General features: G+C 41.1%; 1 protein-coding gene across 2 annotated transcripts in view; it reads right to left on the minus strand.

The window, feature by feature from the left end:
• LOC114146440 (copine-8) overlaps positions 1–14,969 on the minus strand; it is an 80,173-nt gene extending 65,204 nt beyond the window's left edge. The window contains exon 1 of one of the 2 annotated variants that reach the window (XM_028020465.1): positions 14,496–14,959. In XM_028020465.1, the coding sequence (XP_027876266.1) occupies positions 14,496–14,593 (98 nt within the window). In that variant the 5' untranslated portion in view covers positions 14,594–14,959. Of the gene's footprint in view, positions 1–14,495 lie in introns of both variants that reach the window. The other variant, XM_028020466.1, reaches the window with a different exon arrangement.
• Between the last annotated feature and the right edge of the window lie 4,384 nt (positions 14,970–19,353).

Here is a 19,353-nt window from a genome sequence, read left to right on the forward strand (position 1 = left end):
AGGGACTTTTTCCTCTATTTTCATTTTTCCTTGATCCATCTAGCTTTGTTCATTTGATACCCAACTCGAAGGGAAAACACTTGATGGAACCCCCTCTTGCTGTATCTCTCATTGCAACACACAAACACACACACACACACGCCCCCATGTTTACAGAAGAGAAAGCTTCAGCAGCTTGTGTGCACTCCCTGCTTCTCCAAAGGGGCTGTCCTAATTCCTCCTGACAAGGGCTGGGAGAGCCAAGAGAACATGTCCGCACACAGAATCAGGCACGTGCAAACGCACACGGCAGAATACGCCGCTGCGATGTCCGTTTAGGCACAGGCAACGATACCAACGCCAGTCACGGTCGAGGTACGCTGAGCCCCGTGGCGTTTTACCTTAATTGCCTTCGCCTCTGCTAAACTCGCCAAGTTTCCCCTGCTTCGACACACTGCACTATCATAACCGCAAGGGCTAAACAAAGACATTTATTTAGGTTTTTATAGAGCAGGACTGCCAAAAAGCACGTGTGTGTCACAGATTCTACCTGTACGTCCTCCTTTTTCTCCGTTTCACCTACGCTTGTGGCCTTCTCAGACTGTTATCAACAGGAGGCTCGGAGTGAATTTGTGCATGGGGAGGAAATTCAGATGCAATGCTTGGATGTGCAGGGGCCAGAGGCTTCTGCACGAGAGAGAGAGACAGGGAGGGAAACAGTATCCCCGGAGGAATTCATGCAGACTTCTCCGCTCTGTGACCACGATGGAGATGACTAGATTAGGCCGACCACTGTCTCCGTCTTCCGCTACTGTAGATCCACACACAGCTGTGAGGTCGATTCATTCCCAGCGATTCCACTGTTGCAGCAGCTGCCAGAGGGCTCACTGGAAAGAGCATGTGCCATAGCTTTTTTATGTGGGTCCCTAGACTCCACAGGGACATGTAGGCAGAACTTACAAGATAAGCGTTGTGTGCTTTTGTCTTATTTTACCAATCAAATTATAGCTGTTTTTATCTTCCAAATTACAATCAGTCCCTCCAATTGCTTGCGATTCCGCGATCGAGGAAGTAGCACGCAAAATTGTTGTAAGTCGTTTTTATTGCCTTTTTATTTTTTGATTTTGGTTGTTGTGTTTTATTTTGGCTGGTTAAAATCCTCTCCAGTTCCGGTTTTGAGTGTTCTGAACAAAATTAAAGTTTATTGCTCTCTGAGAGGACAAACTTGCATTATTATGCCATCATCACTACTGGTCTCAAAACGGCAATACTGTCGTTCAACACAATAATTTCTAGATGAATTTATCGTCCAGTAAAATCCGTTACTATAACAGGCCTACTAAGATGTAATTGTGAGTTTGTTGCAAATTTTCTGCAGAAATAGTCAAAAATGTTGGGTTTAAGTAACTGCTAGCTCCCACCGGCGGGAGGCAATATCCTTTTTATTCGACTAAAATGCTGCATTGGCCTTCCTAGGTCTCAAGCTACAACCCATAGTCAATGCAGTAAGTAGCAACGTCACATTTACAGCCCTACATAAGAGCAAATATAGCTAAATTTCTTGTAAATATGGTTCAACAAAATCTATGAGTTTGATTGTAGAAAAAAAGAACAATTGTTCAATTCAGCAAAAAGATGCTTAACATTACTTAATTTTATGAAGTACTTATTGAATGCAAATCCAGCCATTTATTAATATTTTAGCGGTATGTTAATGGGTTTCATCAATACATTCTGACACACCCGGCCCAATTAGAACATTCATGATCTTGATATGGCCCAAAATGAAAATACGTTTGACACTCCTGCTGTGAAGAATCATCTGTTTGGGACATGTTGGCCTTTTTGAGGGGGAATGCTTAGATGGATTTCTGTCTAGATGGGGACTGAGAACAAGATGAATACAATGGAGCTGGCAAAATTTGTGGGAGATGTTTTGCTTAGTTTTGTTTCAGTTTTCATTCAACCGTAGACAATGACATCTGTGCGAAAGTAAAATGTCAAGAGATTCAACTGTGAACGTCTCAACGCGTCTCGTGCTGGAAATGGCATCAGCGGTTCGGTTGAAGTGAGGAACGGTGGCACGAATATCTGTGCCTGTCAGAGAAATGTACACGTATGCATACTGTTGAGGAAAAATGATTATTTTTAGTGCTTAATACAGTTAATCTTATGGCATTCAACACTCTTATTTTGAACAAATTTCTTTATTTTGAACAGATGAGCAGGCATTCAGACAAAGAGGCGCCTCCCGCTATGCGGCCAGAGCACACGAGGCCATAAAATTAGCATTTCCTGCAGGGCAATGAATGGAGCTTGGGGGAGAGAGAGGCCTGTTCTGTTCACAGCAGATCGGAGGACTGCCGAAACCAACATTTGGGATGGTGTGAAAACTTAATACAACATAGAAGATTGATACCGCTAACATTTAATTTCTAAGACATTTTTCTAAGTGTTAATTTATTTTGAACAAAATAAGAGTGTTGAATATACCTTTTACACATGCCGTAAGATTAACTGTATTAACCACTAAAAATAATCATTTTTCCTCAACAATACGTACGTTATGTGTGTGTGCATGTCAAGTTGACGTCAGAGCTGCATGATCTCCTTGGGTTGAGTTTTCCCCTGAGGCGTTCTGCTGCTGTACATCTTGGCAGATGTTGGTGAGTTAATCTCTGATGTTATTCTCAAGAGAGCTTTTAACGCCAAAGAGTTCAATAAGGATAATTTGTTTTCCCGAAACACTGTAAAAACTCAACTGTTACTCACACACTCCAGAAATCAGACCTTTATGTAAAGGGAGCGAGAGGAAAACCAGAATAAGTTCCACAAGCCATGTATGGTACACTGCTGACATGTCAGATAACACAAAATGTAATTTTTGGGCCAACATCATTGTAAATTATCTTGACGAAATCATTGCAATGGTAAGACATGATGGTGGATGCATCATGCTGTGGGAATGCCTTTTCTAATGTCCCCTCTTTGGGATATTGGAATAATTAACAACAATGAAATGTCGGGAGAAGGGTGCAAAAAATGTCAATGCTGAAGGGTGTGAAAGGCAAGACATTATTAAAAAGTCAAGATGTGTTATTACCAGAGAAGAACCAATGGTGAAAACTGAAGAAAAAGAATACTAGAAAATATTCAAATATTGTACTGGCCTTACAGACAGGCTGAGGATCGTTTAGCTGCAAAATGAAAAGTTTTCTTATCGTTGTCGCCCCAACTACTATAAGGTTTCCATTTATACATCAAAAACCCAACCAGACATTCATAGGCAGAGATTATGCAGTACTATGTAATCCACTGGTTGACTAAGTCAAACTGTCAGAAGATCAAGAAACATTTCCAGCAACTTTAACAACATGTATCATGTGTGGCAGCCAGGTTGAGTTTGGGTTCAAAAGTCAAAATGTCTGAATTTCATTGTGTTCTACTTGAATGGCCAACATTTGTCAATATAAAGTGACAAAAGTTTGCGATTAAAACACTGACACCCATAATTTCTTCAGAGAACCCCGAGATCAATAAATCTATAATCTATAAAGATGAGTCTATCCAGTGGATATGAAACTCTATTATATCCTAAACCACCACAGTAACTTTCCACGACTTTTGATGGTAGGGGAGCAAATGAGGCAATCTGAAAGTTAACCAGAGTCTGCTTAGTGTGCAGTTGCTGATGTTGAAGGTTGGTATGTCCTTGGGTGTGTGTTTAACTACAGCACCTGCTTTTTAAAATAACACCACAGCTGTCTCACCTTGAGAGTCTCTATGCCTATTACCTCTCCTATTTACTGCCTGCAATAGTAGAGCCCCCCTTCGTTCTGTGTGTAAGTGTTTGTGATGGGCAGGTAGTCCTTGCCAATGACTTCTCTTCCTTCTCCATCATATAATGGAAGTCAGGCACTGGAGCGCTGTGTGCTGTAAGGTACAATTAGGCTCGTCAGCACAAGCCAGGTCATGTACGAAGTAAACCGCCTGCACTGAGTGAGCTACAGAAGCACATGGGTCAATTTTAATTCTTTTACACTGTTAAATCTGCTCTAACTTTACTAATAAAAGGCCCAAACGTGATTTTGCTGTCCAAACTGTGCCCTGCGACATGCCTACCAGGACCCAGAGATGTACATTGATGCTCTCAAGGAACAATGTTCAGAAACGGAGCTGAAGGAAGGCAGACAGGATAATGGCATCTATTCACGTCGGCCCAGAAATCTTTTCTCCGATACAGCTTTGTCTCTGTGATTTCCAGCACCACTGTGCTGACATCCAAAATCATTCGCGCTCCCCGTTGTGGAGGACTGCATATAAACAGACAGAGGAAAGTTATCGGCCGCCGCGTCATCGCGAACACATCTTTTTGTGCTCCTCGCTGGCTTTGAATGGGCACACAGCAGGCACCTCTGCACACACCTCCCCCGTCCTCCACTCAAAGTGATGGTTGTCAGCAGCGTCTTCAATAGGAGAACTATTACGCGAGCTACATGGGGGCCAGAAAGGTCAACGCAATCACTTCCCATACAGGGAATGGCAGCGAGTGACATGAAAATAGATAGAGGGTCGATCGTGACTGGTGTCGTTAAAGCGTGGGGGCTGCTGGGTGGAGCGCTCGCACCCCGAGAGTCGAATATGAGCGTGAAGGATTGTCAACAGTTGTTTTACCAGAGAAAAAGCAATGGATCTTTGGGGGACCTCCCCCCTTTGCCCAGCAAAAGTTTAAGACTCTGAGGTGCAAGAAAAGCACAAGGGTAAAAAAAAAAAAAAAACAGGAGGTGTTGGCTCACTGGCACAGCCTATTGGGACACCTAATGGAACTCCTCTAGTATAGTTTTCCTCATATAGAGTGAACGCCATGGGCTGCCGGGGTCTTCCAAACCATCAGAAGGTTCCAGATGCATCCCTCCTCCAACACGGCTAAATCGAATGACTGAATATCAAGTTTGGCAAAGGCCTAATAACGAGCCAGACATTTGATTCAGGTGTGTAGGAGCGGGGTTGCATCTGCAACCTGCTGGACAATACATCTTGATTTGCATATGTGCACTGAAACATCTGAAGGCCGAAGAATAATTGCTTTGTTGAACTTACAAATGTCTTTGTCAATCAAGGATACGTTTGAAGGAAAAGTGTAATTTAGTGTCACCCAGCTGGAGAGTTGCAGAATGCATCAATCCAAATCAGTCTGCTCTTTTAAAGATTTAAAAAAAAAAACATCATAGTTTTGGTTCTGGCAGCATTTTGGTCAGCAGGTTATAAGATTCAGTGTTATTGTCAATGCCTATGTAACAAGTAGAAGGCAATAAAATGCAGATTGCTTCATTAGTTACACTTTGATAAACACACAATCATATGACGCCTTTCCCCAAAACGCCTTACATAAACAGCCCAGCAAATGCAGCACTGTGCAAGTTATTGTATGATGTAGCCCCAACCAACCTACATTTACTTAACCTACTTTTTATCCTTTTCTTGACTGTGTCCCAGTAATTTCCTGTAAATCATCTCCCTCCACTTCCCACAGTGAGATTCAAATGAAAGCCTTTATTTGTACACCGACTTCCATGACTAAGAAGAAATTGGCCTCTACAGAAGTTGATAATATATACTATTATTACAAAAAGTGCTTGGTATTCCAGCAACTCAACGGCTGTGAGGAAGAAGAGCTGTTGACAGTCTCTTTGTACATCGTCTTGCTTGAGTAAAGTTTTGTGAGCAAAAATTAGACAACCACCAAAAAAGTAAAATAAAAAATGAATAGCTACATTTTGAACTTGCATCCCTCTGATCTCCTCAGCCCGGTTTCAGTCGGGGACAAGAAAGGAACAGTAAATAGAGCAGAGTCAGTTCCAGCATTTTTAATTGTTACAGGAACAGAGCTGCATTTTTCCCACCATTCACCTACAAGCCTGGCGCAAGTGTCATGCAGTCAGAACAAGAGTCATTGTTGCTGGAGTTAGTAAGCTTACGGCAAACGAAAGAGAGCCCCACAAATGTTAAACGATGATTCATAATAATACCAGCTGGCCACTCTTGTTTAAGTAAGAACAGCTTGAAAAAATATTTTGCAATGAATTGCAGTTGAGGAGAGATTATAAAAGCTATGCATGGTTTGATATATGACAACAGCTCAAGCCTAAATTATTTACTTTAATAAAATTAAAGTGCATCCACTTTTTGTCTGCATCTACAGAAAAGTAGAACTACGTAAAGTAAATCAACAGGCTAGAGGAGGCCCTGTAAGGCAGACTAAAACCCACAGGCACAACAATACAATCCAAACAGCCATCGTTCCCCAGAAGACTGACACTGTTGCTTGTTGTGTGGGCAGAGCGAGCAAATGACAGGCAGGGTGGGATGGAGGGGGGAGAGACTGACAGGAAGACAAACTTTCCTCTGGGTAGAAATTAAGTCATGCCAGTGCTGACAGATCATCAGAGGGAGGAGGCTGGGAGGGTAGCAGGAGCTCCAAACAGTCACAGCGCGTCTCTTCATTTGGGATATTTTCTGAAGTCCGATTCTGTTTCACCGTAAGTCTGGAGCCTCACTACTAACCGTCCTTCCTTTCAAACACATCCATCTCACATTCCCGGTAGGACAGATTAAACGCCGAAGCTTTAATATAGCAAGATAAGTTAGTTTGATGAGCTGCTTTGGCTTTAGTTTGACCGATTCTGCATGGGAACTTACAACGGTGCAACAAAGCATTCAACAGTTGGTGAGAAGAGGAGCGTACATTTCTACAGCTCTAAACATTGCCACTATTCTTTCCAGATCTGTAGGTAGAAACAGAACACTGGCAACTTCTGATTCACCAACTTCAGGTATTATGGGGGGGGGGTCAGCCAGCTGAATGGCAGTTAGCAGCAGCAGGTGGAGAAGGGTCAGCATGTGAATAAGCATGGAAAAGCTTGAAAGTTGCAAAATGAAAAGTGAAATCATTTCTGTAATCAATCTGAAACGTGAATGCCATATTTTATATATTTATTACAGGTAAACAGTTAAGAATTTTGTCTGTCAATTTTAATGATGGTTTGTATGAAATTCAGATAAAAATATATATTTTCAATCAAATCAATAACGTATTTCTACTACAGAAATGTCAATGTCTTAAAACATATCTCCATGTGCTGTACAATTTATGTACTCAATACTTCAGGGACTCCATTTGCGTGAATAACCATCTGTTTTTCCTTCCACTTAACTTTCCTTAAGGAATAATTTAATTTGGGGTTTACATACCTGACAGGTTATCAAAATGAACAGGAATAAAGATATAACATATCTCTGTGTGTAACAAATCAACATAAGATAACCATTTCAGTTTTGAATAGAATTACTGTGACACATTTCTTCTTCAATAGTCGTGTTATACATCAACACAAATATTTCCCCAATCAACATCAAACCTACAGCGCTGACAAAAATGAGAGTCACATTTAAAATGAGAGTGAGAGTTGGCCAACATGGACTCCTACACTTTGAAACTACTACCATGATATATTTTTTTGAACATATTGGGACTAAGGCAGTCGCTTGCCCCAGACGTCAGGCCTGCACAAACAGAACCTTGTTTGACCTCTTTCCGTTCTCCCAAACAGCGGAAACAAAGCGTGAAACAAAGAGCAATCAGGTGCACATCGCCATAGAAGCAGCACAGTCTGCAGCCGGCGCCTGTCGTCTCATACGTTCAAATCAATACAATAGATTACGGTGGAAAGAGAAGCAGTAAAAAGGGGGGAGGCTTTTTATACTTGCTGTCACTCAGCATTAGAGAGGGAAGTCAGAAGACAACAAGTGATAAACAGAGATTTATTACCGCCAACAGATTCCATCTTTACTGGCAGGGCAAGGGTGTGTGACAAGAACCGGGGAGAAGTAAATGGTTTTGGAAGCCAGTGGATGAAAGGGTTTAGATAAAACGCAGGATCATCCATCTGTCAACCCATGATGGACACTTGGGGTTTTTTGGATAATACAGCAGGCCGTGGGTGGATCAAGACAACAAAAGTACATACCCGACAGTTTATGTACAAATCCGTTTTCACAATGAACAGGAACACACCTCCCGTCTTTTCAAGTCGGTGCAGATGTTGACGTGCTTTGACAGCAGTTCTGCTAGCAGATGCCAGTTGCTAAAACCAATTCAATGCCCTCAAACTGTCAAGCCAATGCAACTGAGCCCACCCTGCCAGGGATACTCTGCAAAACAGAGACTTTCTGCTGCCTTAGCATCCGTCGTTAGCATGCTAGCTGAGGTTTTGTGCTGGGAAACGGACAAACGCAAAATTACAAAAACAGTTTACGTGGTCCATCCTGGTTGATCAGCTAGAAAATAAAAAAGTAGTCCTACTTCGCATATGTTCATTACACAACGGAACAACAAAACCATCTGGTGAATTATAAATGATTCTGAAAACATGACCAAATTTGTTTTTGGGACAACTGTTAGCCTAGCATTACTTTAGCCATCCTCATGACCTATTTATTTAGCATCTTAAGCTGTTAGGAAACCTGTAATTTTGAACATTGTCTGTCACAGTCAGCATTACACTGTCTTTTTTGGGGGGAAGTTAGAAACTGAGAGCCTCTGCAGATTTCTTCACAAACAAAAAAAAAAAACTGCAATCTGAAAAATGTCCATGGAAACAGCTTGCACGTACTGTACAATCATTGTTAATCTTATCTGCTGAACTATGGTTCCTTTTTTTAGTGGCAGGTGAAATGCTTTAACTAGTCCTGTTAAACCTTGGTGGCATACAGCCCCCACATCTAGCATCAAAAATGGTCAAATTTGCAGCAATTCCTATATGTTGGTTGTTTCCGTTTATTTCCTGTAAATAAATTGAAAGAAATAAACGGATCCCACTGAGAGCTGATTTCAATGTTGAGGCAACATGTGGACCTCATTGAGACGTGAGTCAACCTTGGGTCTTTACATAGTGCTCTAAGCTTAGACATTTATGTGGTGCATTTATATATCCTTGATCCAACATCCTTGATCCTGTAAATCATGCAAAATATATGAAAGCCCAAACTGGAAATGGAGCACTTGTGCTAAGCATGGTAGCTCTGCGGCCAAATATTGCACAACTATAATAACATTCAGTCAACAATTTTAAAGGTGAATATTGCTTTCGTGAAACTGGCAGTGGGGAAACAAAACGTTTCAAGGAAAAAATAATCAAAATATAATAACATATAATCATTCTTAGGTTTTGCAAATGTCATAATTTATAGAGTTTATTACAATGATCACTGAATTATTAATTGTTCTTGCATTAAGTTTTTTTTTTCCAGGATACAGAAAGCAACACAACATTGGGTAAAGCCCAACAGGAAGTCGATTCTTTACACAAAAGAATAACAAGACTGCTTCATTTCTTCTGCTCCAGGTCGGCATGAAACTCAGAGCAGAGCGCTAATGACATTATTCAAAGGAACGACGCTAATACCCTGACACGTTCTTGTATACTCAAATAAGATTCAACAGACCAACTTCCGTTAATATTAAAGAGATTGTATCCCATGCAGACCCAATTAAATATATGAAGTTTGTGGAGTAAACAAGACTGGGTTTGAAGTGTTTTTTAAAATGCCGTACCACAGACTCATCCCGAGTTAGGCCTCCTTCTTCCCTCACAGACGTCATAGGAACCTGGATACAGTGCAGGTTAATTAAAAAGTGCACGCAAACGGACGCGGTTACTTAAGAAGCAATATCAAGAAACGATCAGCCCACATCTGTGCCCACTGAGGACCGAGCTGGCCGCATGAACAGGCTTTGCTTTGTGGAGATGCTTCAGAAACTTATTGCCTTCACTTTTAAAAAAAATTTAATATTGAAAACACTTATTCTGAGTAACAAAACACAAAAATCTGGTCCAATCAATAACCGCAATGGAACACAAGCACTTGGAGCCAGTCGCCAGTGGCTTTACTGTCCCCTGGCTCCATCATGTAGGTGGGAAAAGCTACAGTATATCAAGCAGTAATTCTACTTCTTGCACGACTCTGTGTACAGTACGTGTGAGCAGACCTTTTAAGCATGTGTGGGTTTTTTTCTTTTTGTGCGACGCAGTAGGCAAGAGCTGGCAGCATATCGATCGCCTGCAGATACCCCAGGCTCTCCCATCGATAAGCAGAAACCCTTGAGCCTTACAGCGGAGCGAGGCGCTGACCTCATACACACAAAGAGTCTAAACATTATCTGAATTAGCCGCCAATGAGAGATAAGAGGACTTATGCCACCACTTACAGAAATCACACGAGAGGAGCTACTTCAGAGTAGCAAAACAAGACTGCACTTGTTTGGCTGTGCATATTTATTGGAAGTAAAAAACAATTAGCTTGGGTTATGGAATATCTGTTTTCTGAAACCGACTTGCACCGCTTTTTAAATCTGAATGCATACTAGCAGATTTATAAAAGCAAGGCAAAATTCACAACTCTTGAACATTTCCAGATTTTCTCAAAATGCAGCAGCGAACATCAGTGTATTTTGCTGTTGTTTTACCTGATAAAGGAATGCAAAGTAGCATTCAGCCTGCTTTATCTTGATATCCATAAATAAAATCCAAATGACTTCACTAAATTTATCAAGTCTGTGCGTGATTTAGGGCGTTTTCACAAAGTTGCAACATTTGTTACAATTTTGCGGTTCGTTTTTACCCTCTACTCTGTCAAACAAAAAAAAACCTTAGAAAAACCTGTTCACCTCCTCGCCTGTGGGGGGCGCTGGAATAAGAGTCACTAGAGCGAAACAACACAAAAACCTCTAAAGACGACATGAGCGCAACTTCCTTCTTTGTAAAATGTAAACAAAAACGGAGTGGTGCCAGATTGTTGTGGTTGTAGGTTTTCTCTTTTGTCTGGTGAAGAACAAGCCTTTCCTAAAGCGAGAGCTAGACTAGCATGTTTGTTTTTGTTTTATTTAAACGCCAATACTCTGTGGTCCACTTCCTGCTTTTGAAGAAGTCTCCGGTCACATACGCATTCGAACTGCTCCAACGTTCACTCCAACCGAACTGAGACCTAGGTTTTTAGGCGGACTGGAGTTTGAGTTCGATTGAGAATTCCCACCTCCCCAAACGAACTGGCCAAAATATGTCTGTCTGCCAGCTAAGCTAACAGGCTGGGAGAGGAAGGCATTAATCAGAAAGGCAGACAAGATGCCCATAATAACCCTGGATTAAAACACATCTATTTTCACCTTTTTTTTTCTCTCACTCTCCAGTTGTGCACTCTTTTGTGTTGGTCTGCCACACCAAATCCCAGCAAAGTGTATTAAATTCTGTGGTTCTAATGTGACAAAAGTTAAAAGGTTTATAAATGCATGCATATGAGTCAGCTACCAGTGAATATCACTGCAGCCACACAAATATCACAGTCTGATGTAATGACTGGTCATGTACAGTATGTTGTTTTCTCCTGAAGCGTTGCCTCCTCTGAAAAAGTTCTCACTCCAACACTCCCCCCCCCCCTACACACGCAGAGGGAAACTTAGAAGTAACCATGGCGATATCCGACACAGCCCACTGTGACCAATGGCACTCAAAAAATAAAAAATAGAGCGCACAACTTGGGGAAGGAAAAATGAACCTTTCGTGCACAAAGACGCGCAGGCTCGCACCGGGCCGTAACCATGACGTTCCTGGTCCTCCTTCACGTTGGAGGTAGGAGGTCCAGGCATCCGAGGCGCTTTCTGCCCCCGTCGGGGCTGACAAGCAGGGTAACTGAGGCATGAGCAAACTCCGCCAAGCATGTTCGCATATTCTACAAGAAGATGACTTGATCCCTCTGTTACTAAGGAGATGGTGCAGAAAAACCCTGCAGGGATACAGTAGCTACAGTATCTAAGTGACAAAAGTGGGGAAACGAATGCGTTTCCTTTTTTTTCTTTCCTTTAAAGCCCTGAAGCAACATTAGAAAGTTGATTTTTTTTTTAAGGAAGCATTCTTGAGTCATTCATAAAGCAATTACTCAAACTGGATCTCCATGCATAGCCATACAAATGGCTTTCAACCCCCCCGATCTAAAAATAGCTGGACGAGGAGAAATGTCATGCTACCATCATTATTTTAACACCGTGTTCCACCGTTTCAGGGTTGACTGACACTCTATTAATGACCAGCCCACACTGCAATCTCTGCTATAAATTAATTGCATTCAAGTGAAAGGATCTGACTCATGTGTTACTTCGATAAACTGTTTCTTTCCCTAACGGTTTGTGACTACAATTGTAAAATCTTTTGTTGTACATTTTAGGTATGCACCAATATGAAAATCTGAATCGATATCCGATGTTGGTGTTGCTTGATATTTACAAATATTATATACATTTATAACTCTTTCGACATCTTGAAATAAAAACGAGCACATTGCTGACTTTCCCACTGCTTCAGTTACACTCCCAACAATCCTGCGTCATATCACGACCAAGTAATTGTGATATGAATAGTTGGAAACAAAAATCGCTTATTAATATCAAGCACTGTTGAATTTATCGAACCGAAAGACATAAAAAAAAATTTAAAATTAAACTGATGTTAGTGCCGACATCTCGTGCATCGCTAATATATTTACTTCAAGAATAGGGCTAAAGCTACAGGAAATAATCAATCGATTTGGATTTTGGCCAGCACCGTTTGTTTTTAGCTGCTAAAAATAGCAAGAAAGTTGCTAAGTAGGTAACAATGGGGTGTCCATTGTTAACAGCTCACATGCAGACGTGACCTGGTCTGTCAGTCAGCCCTCGTTCATGGCAGAGAGTGGGTGCTTTACAGACCTTTGTGGAGGAAGATGAGATCGAAGGATAATATCGGTTTCACATGCTAAAAATTAAGAAAACCGGGGGCCAATAAATGGAACCCAACATCCAGTTAAGCATTTATTTTCATCATATTTATTTAGATATTTTTACAGAAAAGAATGACAAAGCTTACATTGGCTAAAACTTTGCAGGAGTATGACCGATTTCCAAATAACAATGGGCACCACAAAAGCTGCACCAGACCCACAGCAAAATGTGGTGGTAATATAATGATCTGGGACGGTTTTTCATCAAACTAAGTAATACCAAGAAATACCAGTCAATTCTACACTAAAAACATTTAGGTAAGAGAAAGAGTTGAAAATGTAAAGTATCCTATTACACATTTAGATCCTAGATAACATTCTATTAAAATAATTGCCTTAAAAATAAACCTCATGGTTATCAGACTGTGAGAATTTGACACCAAATAAGCCGACTTTCAGGTTTTAGTGCAGTCAGATCAGCAGTTTTTAATGTAAACAACAAGAGGACGATGTGGGGAATCAAAACAATGTTGCAGAATGTCGTCAACGGAACGTGTGCTTCGCTTGAGCTTCCAGGAAACAAGACTTTTAGAAAGTCAAACTGTTCCCAACCTAGAGATACAAATCTCTACTTCTTGACTAAGATTGTTGTTCTTCCATTCCAGTGTGAGTGCTATAACATCTATACCCTAAATTTCCTTAATTACTAAATGACACTCAGTAAGATTAAGGCTGGGGTTTTTTTTATTTCAATTTAGTGAACAGAATTATAATTGTTATTTGCCATTGTGATTACTGGAAGTGTGTTTTGATGAGACAAATCTAAGATTTTCCCATTAAATTTCACAGTTTATCTAAATGATTTATAAGGTAATGTTGATTTTTGAGTATTTGTATGCATGGAATAAACTAATGTAGATACGATGAGACTAACAAAAAAAATGAAGTAGGAGTTTTCCTAATAAAAGTATACTGTTGATTAAAATAAGTTAAAAACTACAACAAAGGGGGGAGGGGGGGGGGGGGGGGGGGCGTTCTTCTATAAACCATTACCTTGACACGTAACAGTGTCAACAAGCCAGTGGAGCGAATAGAGTCCCCTCCACAGGTGGGTATTTCTAAAAACCTGTGGAAGGGGTCACGACATTACGTTTTTCTCAGGAATAACCCCCTGAACGGGAAAACCCCCCTCTAAACCGAGTCAAATCATACATGAGGCCGTTTTAATTTACTACTATGACCTAAAAAATGCGAGCATCAACAAAACAATGCTCGCGACATCACTGGAAACATTTTCTTAAAACGTGGCAATTAAGACTCATTACGTGCGTTTCTGACAACTCTTAATAAACACGCAAATAGTGCACATTAAAATATAAAATATGAGTGTGCTGTCGTTATAATGATAAAATATTGACTTTGGTAGACATAAGCGACTGTTTTTATTCCAGTCGTCATTACAAGTCGTTTTTTTTTTTTTTTTCAACAGCGCTGAACTCGAGTAAAAGTGATAAAGCCACCCTCGCACTTCTTGAAGGTTTCAGTCACACTTTTATGGTAAATAAATAAAATTATTCACGCCTCGGTTGACACGTTTGGGTTCGATACAAACTTGCCAGAGTTGTAAGCAAATAAAGTCCACAGCAGCGTTTCTTTCCCCGTACGCCTGTCAGACAAAAAGCAGGTAATAAAATAAATAATTCGCCTACCTGCAGGACACCGTGATTTCAACTTTGGTGGCAGGAATAGACGAGTTCAGCGGGTCGAAGTCGCCTATCGACGCCATGTTTAGGAAAGTGTTGTTCATGGTTTCAGTTTTTCCTGTTCCTTCAGTCCAGCCCCCCCCCCCCCACCTTTTTTTTTTCTTTACTTGCGACGTAAAGAAAATAGCGAACTGTGCGCGCGCCTCCTCGGCGAGAAGTGGAGCAAAGAGGAGAGGAACGAGGAGCTGGGAAATGTGATGTCACTTCACGCTTTCTCTCCCCTCCTCTGTGCGCTCATCCCCCCGTTTCCAGCTTTCTTTTCGTGCTCTTCAACCCCCTCCCCTCCTTTCCTTTACTTTCCTTTCCTGGCTCCGTCTCTCGATTCCGATTCACTGCCGTTCAAACTGACTTGTATTGAGCTAATTGAAATTCAGCTGCCCTTCGTTGTATTTGCGTGGAAGTGGCGACGACGGTGCAACCAGCAATAAATCAAACGGAATTCGTTCTTCATGCCAACTCCTTCCTTGTGTGTCACACATTTCAATGGTCTGATTCACACCAGTTCAATTCATTTTGATTCAGTTCCAGTGAAGGCTGCTGGCTAGAAGCCCCAGTTACCACATTCTCCAGGGCCGGATCAACGTTTTTATGAAACCCAGGGCAATGATGCACTGCTGCCCCCCTCAACGTTATTTCATCTTATGCTGGACTTGTACAGGAAATAACATAGGGTGAGTTCAGCGTTAATATTGGCATACAAAAAGTGGAAAACAAAGTGATACATTCTCTTCAAGAAAAAAAAAAGAGGACATTTTTTACTTAAATAAGAGATAAACAAAAATGTACCTTCCAGCTAAGAAAAAAAGTTTGGATGACCTAATAACATTCCTCTAATCCCTGACTTTCCAAGTTAAAATTCCAACTCCAGGCAGCGCTCTTATAATTGTTCACTCAAAAGTTTAAAAAATCTGAGTATAAAGAGGACACTGTACGAAACCTAGGTAAAATAAGGGAATTATTTTCTACATGATGCATTTGTCCTGTTTAGAGGTTGAACGGAGGCTTTTTATCAGTTTGGAAACTGCTGATAGTGAACGGTTTGGTGAGCGGCTCGTTCGAGGAGACACTTTTTTATTATTATTTTTTAGCAGACAACCATCCAAAACAGGGTCCTAAGAACTTTGGATCATCCACAAGTGCTTGGTTTGGATTCTTTAAGGTTTGCACATCTTAAATCCTAAAGAAAATACTATTGCATAAGTCAACTTTGACACTGTGTCCATCAGTTTACTTTAAAAAAAGCATCTTTATCTGTGGCATTTTCTGTTTTTTTCCAGTAAATTCACAAGATTCTTGCCATCACTGAGAACCCTGATGCTATGATTTCTACCGTATGCTCTAGAAACCCAGTAGAGTTCCCATCCTGTGCTTATTCTTTCAAAATGTCATCCAAAATGGCGTAGGACCCAGATCACTCTTTTGCAGGGAATAGAGCGACACCAAAACGAATGTTGAGAAATGTTGGAGTGGCACATTATGAGGACGCTGTGTTTTCATGAGGGACCTCGGGTACTTTGATCCTTTTCTGGGAACATCCATGATGTCAAAAGCAATAAAGCCCAGGGTTTGTCTTTTGACGAGTGTTTGCATACAAGTAAACAAAGAGAAAAAGGAACAGGGATGGATAAACTCAAAGGAAAAGAGGGGCATACTTAATGTAACGTCATCAGAGAATAACAAAAACAGAATTTTCCTTTTTCTGGGGTTTTTATTTTTATTGGATGATTTGGGGGCAAAAAGCACACAACAACCGCGTGCTGCACCGGTTTACGAGTGTCTGGGTTATGTTTAGGCGATAAAGTCACTGGACGTTAATATAAAACATCCCCTGCATTACTCAGTGTGTTTGCCGGACAACTGCGTTTCTAAATATAGCCGTCTCACACGCTCTCCGCCACGCCCTGGGTTTGATGAGTAGCGTGGTGGTGGTGAAAACCATTACAGCACCTTTGGGCAAACATCATGCCCCCGCCCTCTGTTTGTGTGGGGGCGGATGAGTTCACTCCTTGCTACCCACACAAGAGGCTGGAAAATTAGCATGGACTCATTGGCTTACTGTATATACGCATCACTGTCACGAGTCTCACTCCCAAAGAGAGGGAAAGTCACACAGAAATGATGAAATCATCCAGCCAGTCAAGACAAGAGGGGGTTGCATGGGTAACACAGACCTCCCTATGGTCTTGGAATTCTTCCCAAGAAGAATTCTTGGGAATTCTTCAGGGTATTTGAACTGAAGTTCTTGAGGGAAAGACTTTCTCCAAACACGGTAAAGTCCACTTTTTTCATATCAACAACCGTTGCCTCCACCTTCATCCTGGTGCCGTCACACTCGGCTACAAACCACTTCATTGCAAGCTGAAGGTCATGGCCAGAAAGATATCAACAACACAATGTTGCGACCTCAAGGTTGCCAAACCAGAGCGACCTTTCCCCAAACATAACTTGAGATTCACCAAAAAGAAGGCGTGGAAGTCCTTAGGAATTCCATCCTGCGCTATAAATAAACTTGACTTTTTGTAGAAGCAGGTCTTTCTATGGGGCGTACAAGGACCGGACTGTCCTTAAAAACACTGAGGGACACGATCAAACACCCCCTCTAGAGCCATAAAGCACATTTGAACTGGCTAACCAAACTCACATAATCTCAAGAATCCTGCATCATTGAACATCTGGTCCACTATTCTAGCATGAAAGCAAAACCGCTCCTCCTGGATCCGGGGTTGCATAACTGATTGGAGCGTCTACTCCAACATGCTAGGTTGAGCTTTGGGAACACACTCTGCAATCCCTTTTCTTAAACAATAGGCCAGCCACTCCATCTGGCAGTCCCCAGGTGTTATTGCTGCTAAAATCAGGCCACAGCTTTTGGAAGCCATAGCCAGAATCGAGTGGCCAGACTGTCCTGGATTCACCCTCAACAGTCATTAAAGTTAACCAGTTGACAGCTCTGCTTGTCATAAAATTGATTATTAACCTGGCCTAAGATTGAAATCTACCAAGTACATTTATGGCTCACCTGGTGCTCAATCATAGTGTTTCCATTGGAAACTAATATGCACAGAAGTCCAATTTTGAAAAAATAAAACAAAAAACAAAATTGATCCAAAACACCAAAATGTGTTAGTTTTTTACCTCAGTTTACACCCAAGCACACGCATAAAGTAAATAACATTTACTTAGTGAGAATTTCACTTGTGTTAAAAGTTATTTGATTGTACTCACCACTGTTTGTCTCCGAGTTCAAATACTCCACCAAGGACAGGTGGAGGAGTGGCCAAGCACTTCCTGTTTTTATGAGGGTCATGATGTCATCGATTTCATCACTGGGCACAACCAAATGGGGGTTTAATTTGTTTGTATGGGACTATTTGTTGTTGTTAAAGTAACTTTTTGAGCTACACTGAATGGAGTGCTGTATTTCAAGAACCATTTCTCAAGTGAGTTTGTAAACTAGATTAAGTCTGCAGTGTAAAGACGTTTCATTATTTGAGAAAAATAAATTAGAAGAACTGAAAGCCTTGCATTGATTAGATCTTTGAATTAAAAACAGTTCTCTGTTTTTGTTTTTAATTAAATCAGGCAGTATTGTTTAGCCAAGCTTAATGGAATAAATCCTTAACCACTGCACATTTTTATTACAGGTGGTGCAGGCACAGGAAAAAATCATTTAATCAGGGCAATTGAATATGAATCAAAACGTTTATTGTCGACTGTGCGTCGATAGTTGCTCATCAGAAATGTTGTTTTTAGGTAAAGGAGCATATGTTGTGTAAAAATGTGATGGCTGATATCTGACATCCAGGAGTTATTGTCACTTCCTGTTTAGTAGTGAAAGATTAGCAAGAACTTCCCGTAGGGTTTGATAGACATGATGTGTTGTTATGAAGAGTTAGATGATCCCATTTGATTATACACACAGTGAAGAAGTAGGGATCAAACAATAATTTCAGTATTTTCTGAGAGACTTCATCATCATGTCATTTATGTCACTTATATATGAATCAAAGTGTAAAAGTAAGAAATCCAGCAGAAAAAACAGGTGACTTCCTGTTGGAAGTGGGAGGGGCGCAGGTTATGTCATCAGGTAACCATGTGAATGTGATGAGGGCTGGTCTATAATGAGACATAGAAAGTCTGATGCAGCTCTGACTTTGTATGTGGAAGTTATTGCACCTTGATGTTTTATGGCAAATAGTCAGACTTTGACACTAAGCCACGCCCACATGAAAAATCCTGTGATAACTGTTTGACCTTCAGTGCCTCAAGGTTATGCTGAGTGATTCTGAAGTCCGTATCTCAAAAGCTGTAGGACGAGTTCGATCAGATGAGACGTCTATAAAAAAGAGGAAATGGCGGCTTTGATCCAAAATGACCGTCTTCCTGTTGAGTTTGGACCATGGCTCCAAGAGACGTTTTTGTAGGTCCTGACCAGATACACATGTGTACCAAGTTTCATAAGTCTGGGTTGAAGCATGGCTTGGAGCTGATGTTTTAAAAGCTTCTAGGGGGCGCTGTAGATAAATTAGGCCACGCCCACCAAGGATTCTTATGGATTCCTGTCTGGGGCTGGATAAGGATCCATCCCAGTAAGTTTGGTGCAGCTCGGTCGAAACATGTGAAATCTAGAGCCAAACATATGGCAATGGTGTTACAGGTCACTTCGTCACGCCTCCACGCCCACCTACTCCATCGAAACCAGTCAGGGTTGGAATACACAACCACTTATACCACAGCAGGTACGGAAAACCACAAACGCAAAAATTCTAATTTGTAGAAATCTACTGTTAATCTCTTCATGTTA

The sequence above is a fragment of the Xiphophorus couchianus genome, chromosome 6, assembly GCF_001444195.1.
Source record: "Xiphophorus couchianus chromosome 6, X_couchianus-1.0, whole genome shotgun sequence".
Taxonomy (NCBI): Eukaryota; Metazoa; Chordata; class Actinopteri; order Cyprinodontiformes; family Poeciliidae; genus Xiphophorus; species Xiphophorus couchianus.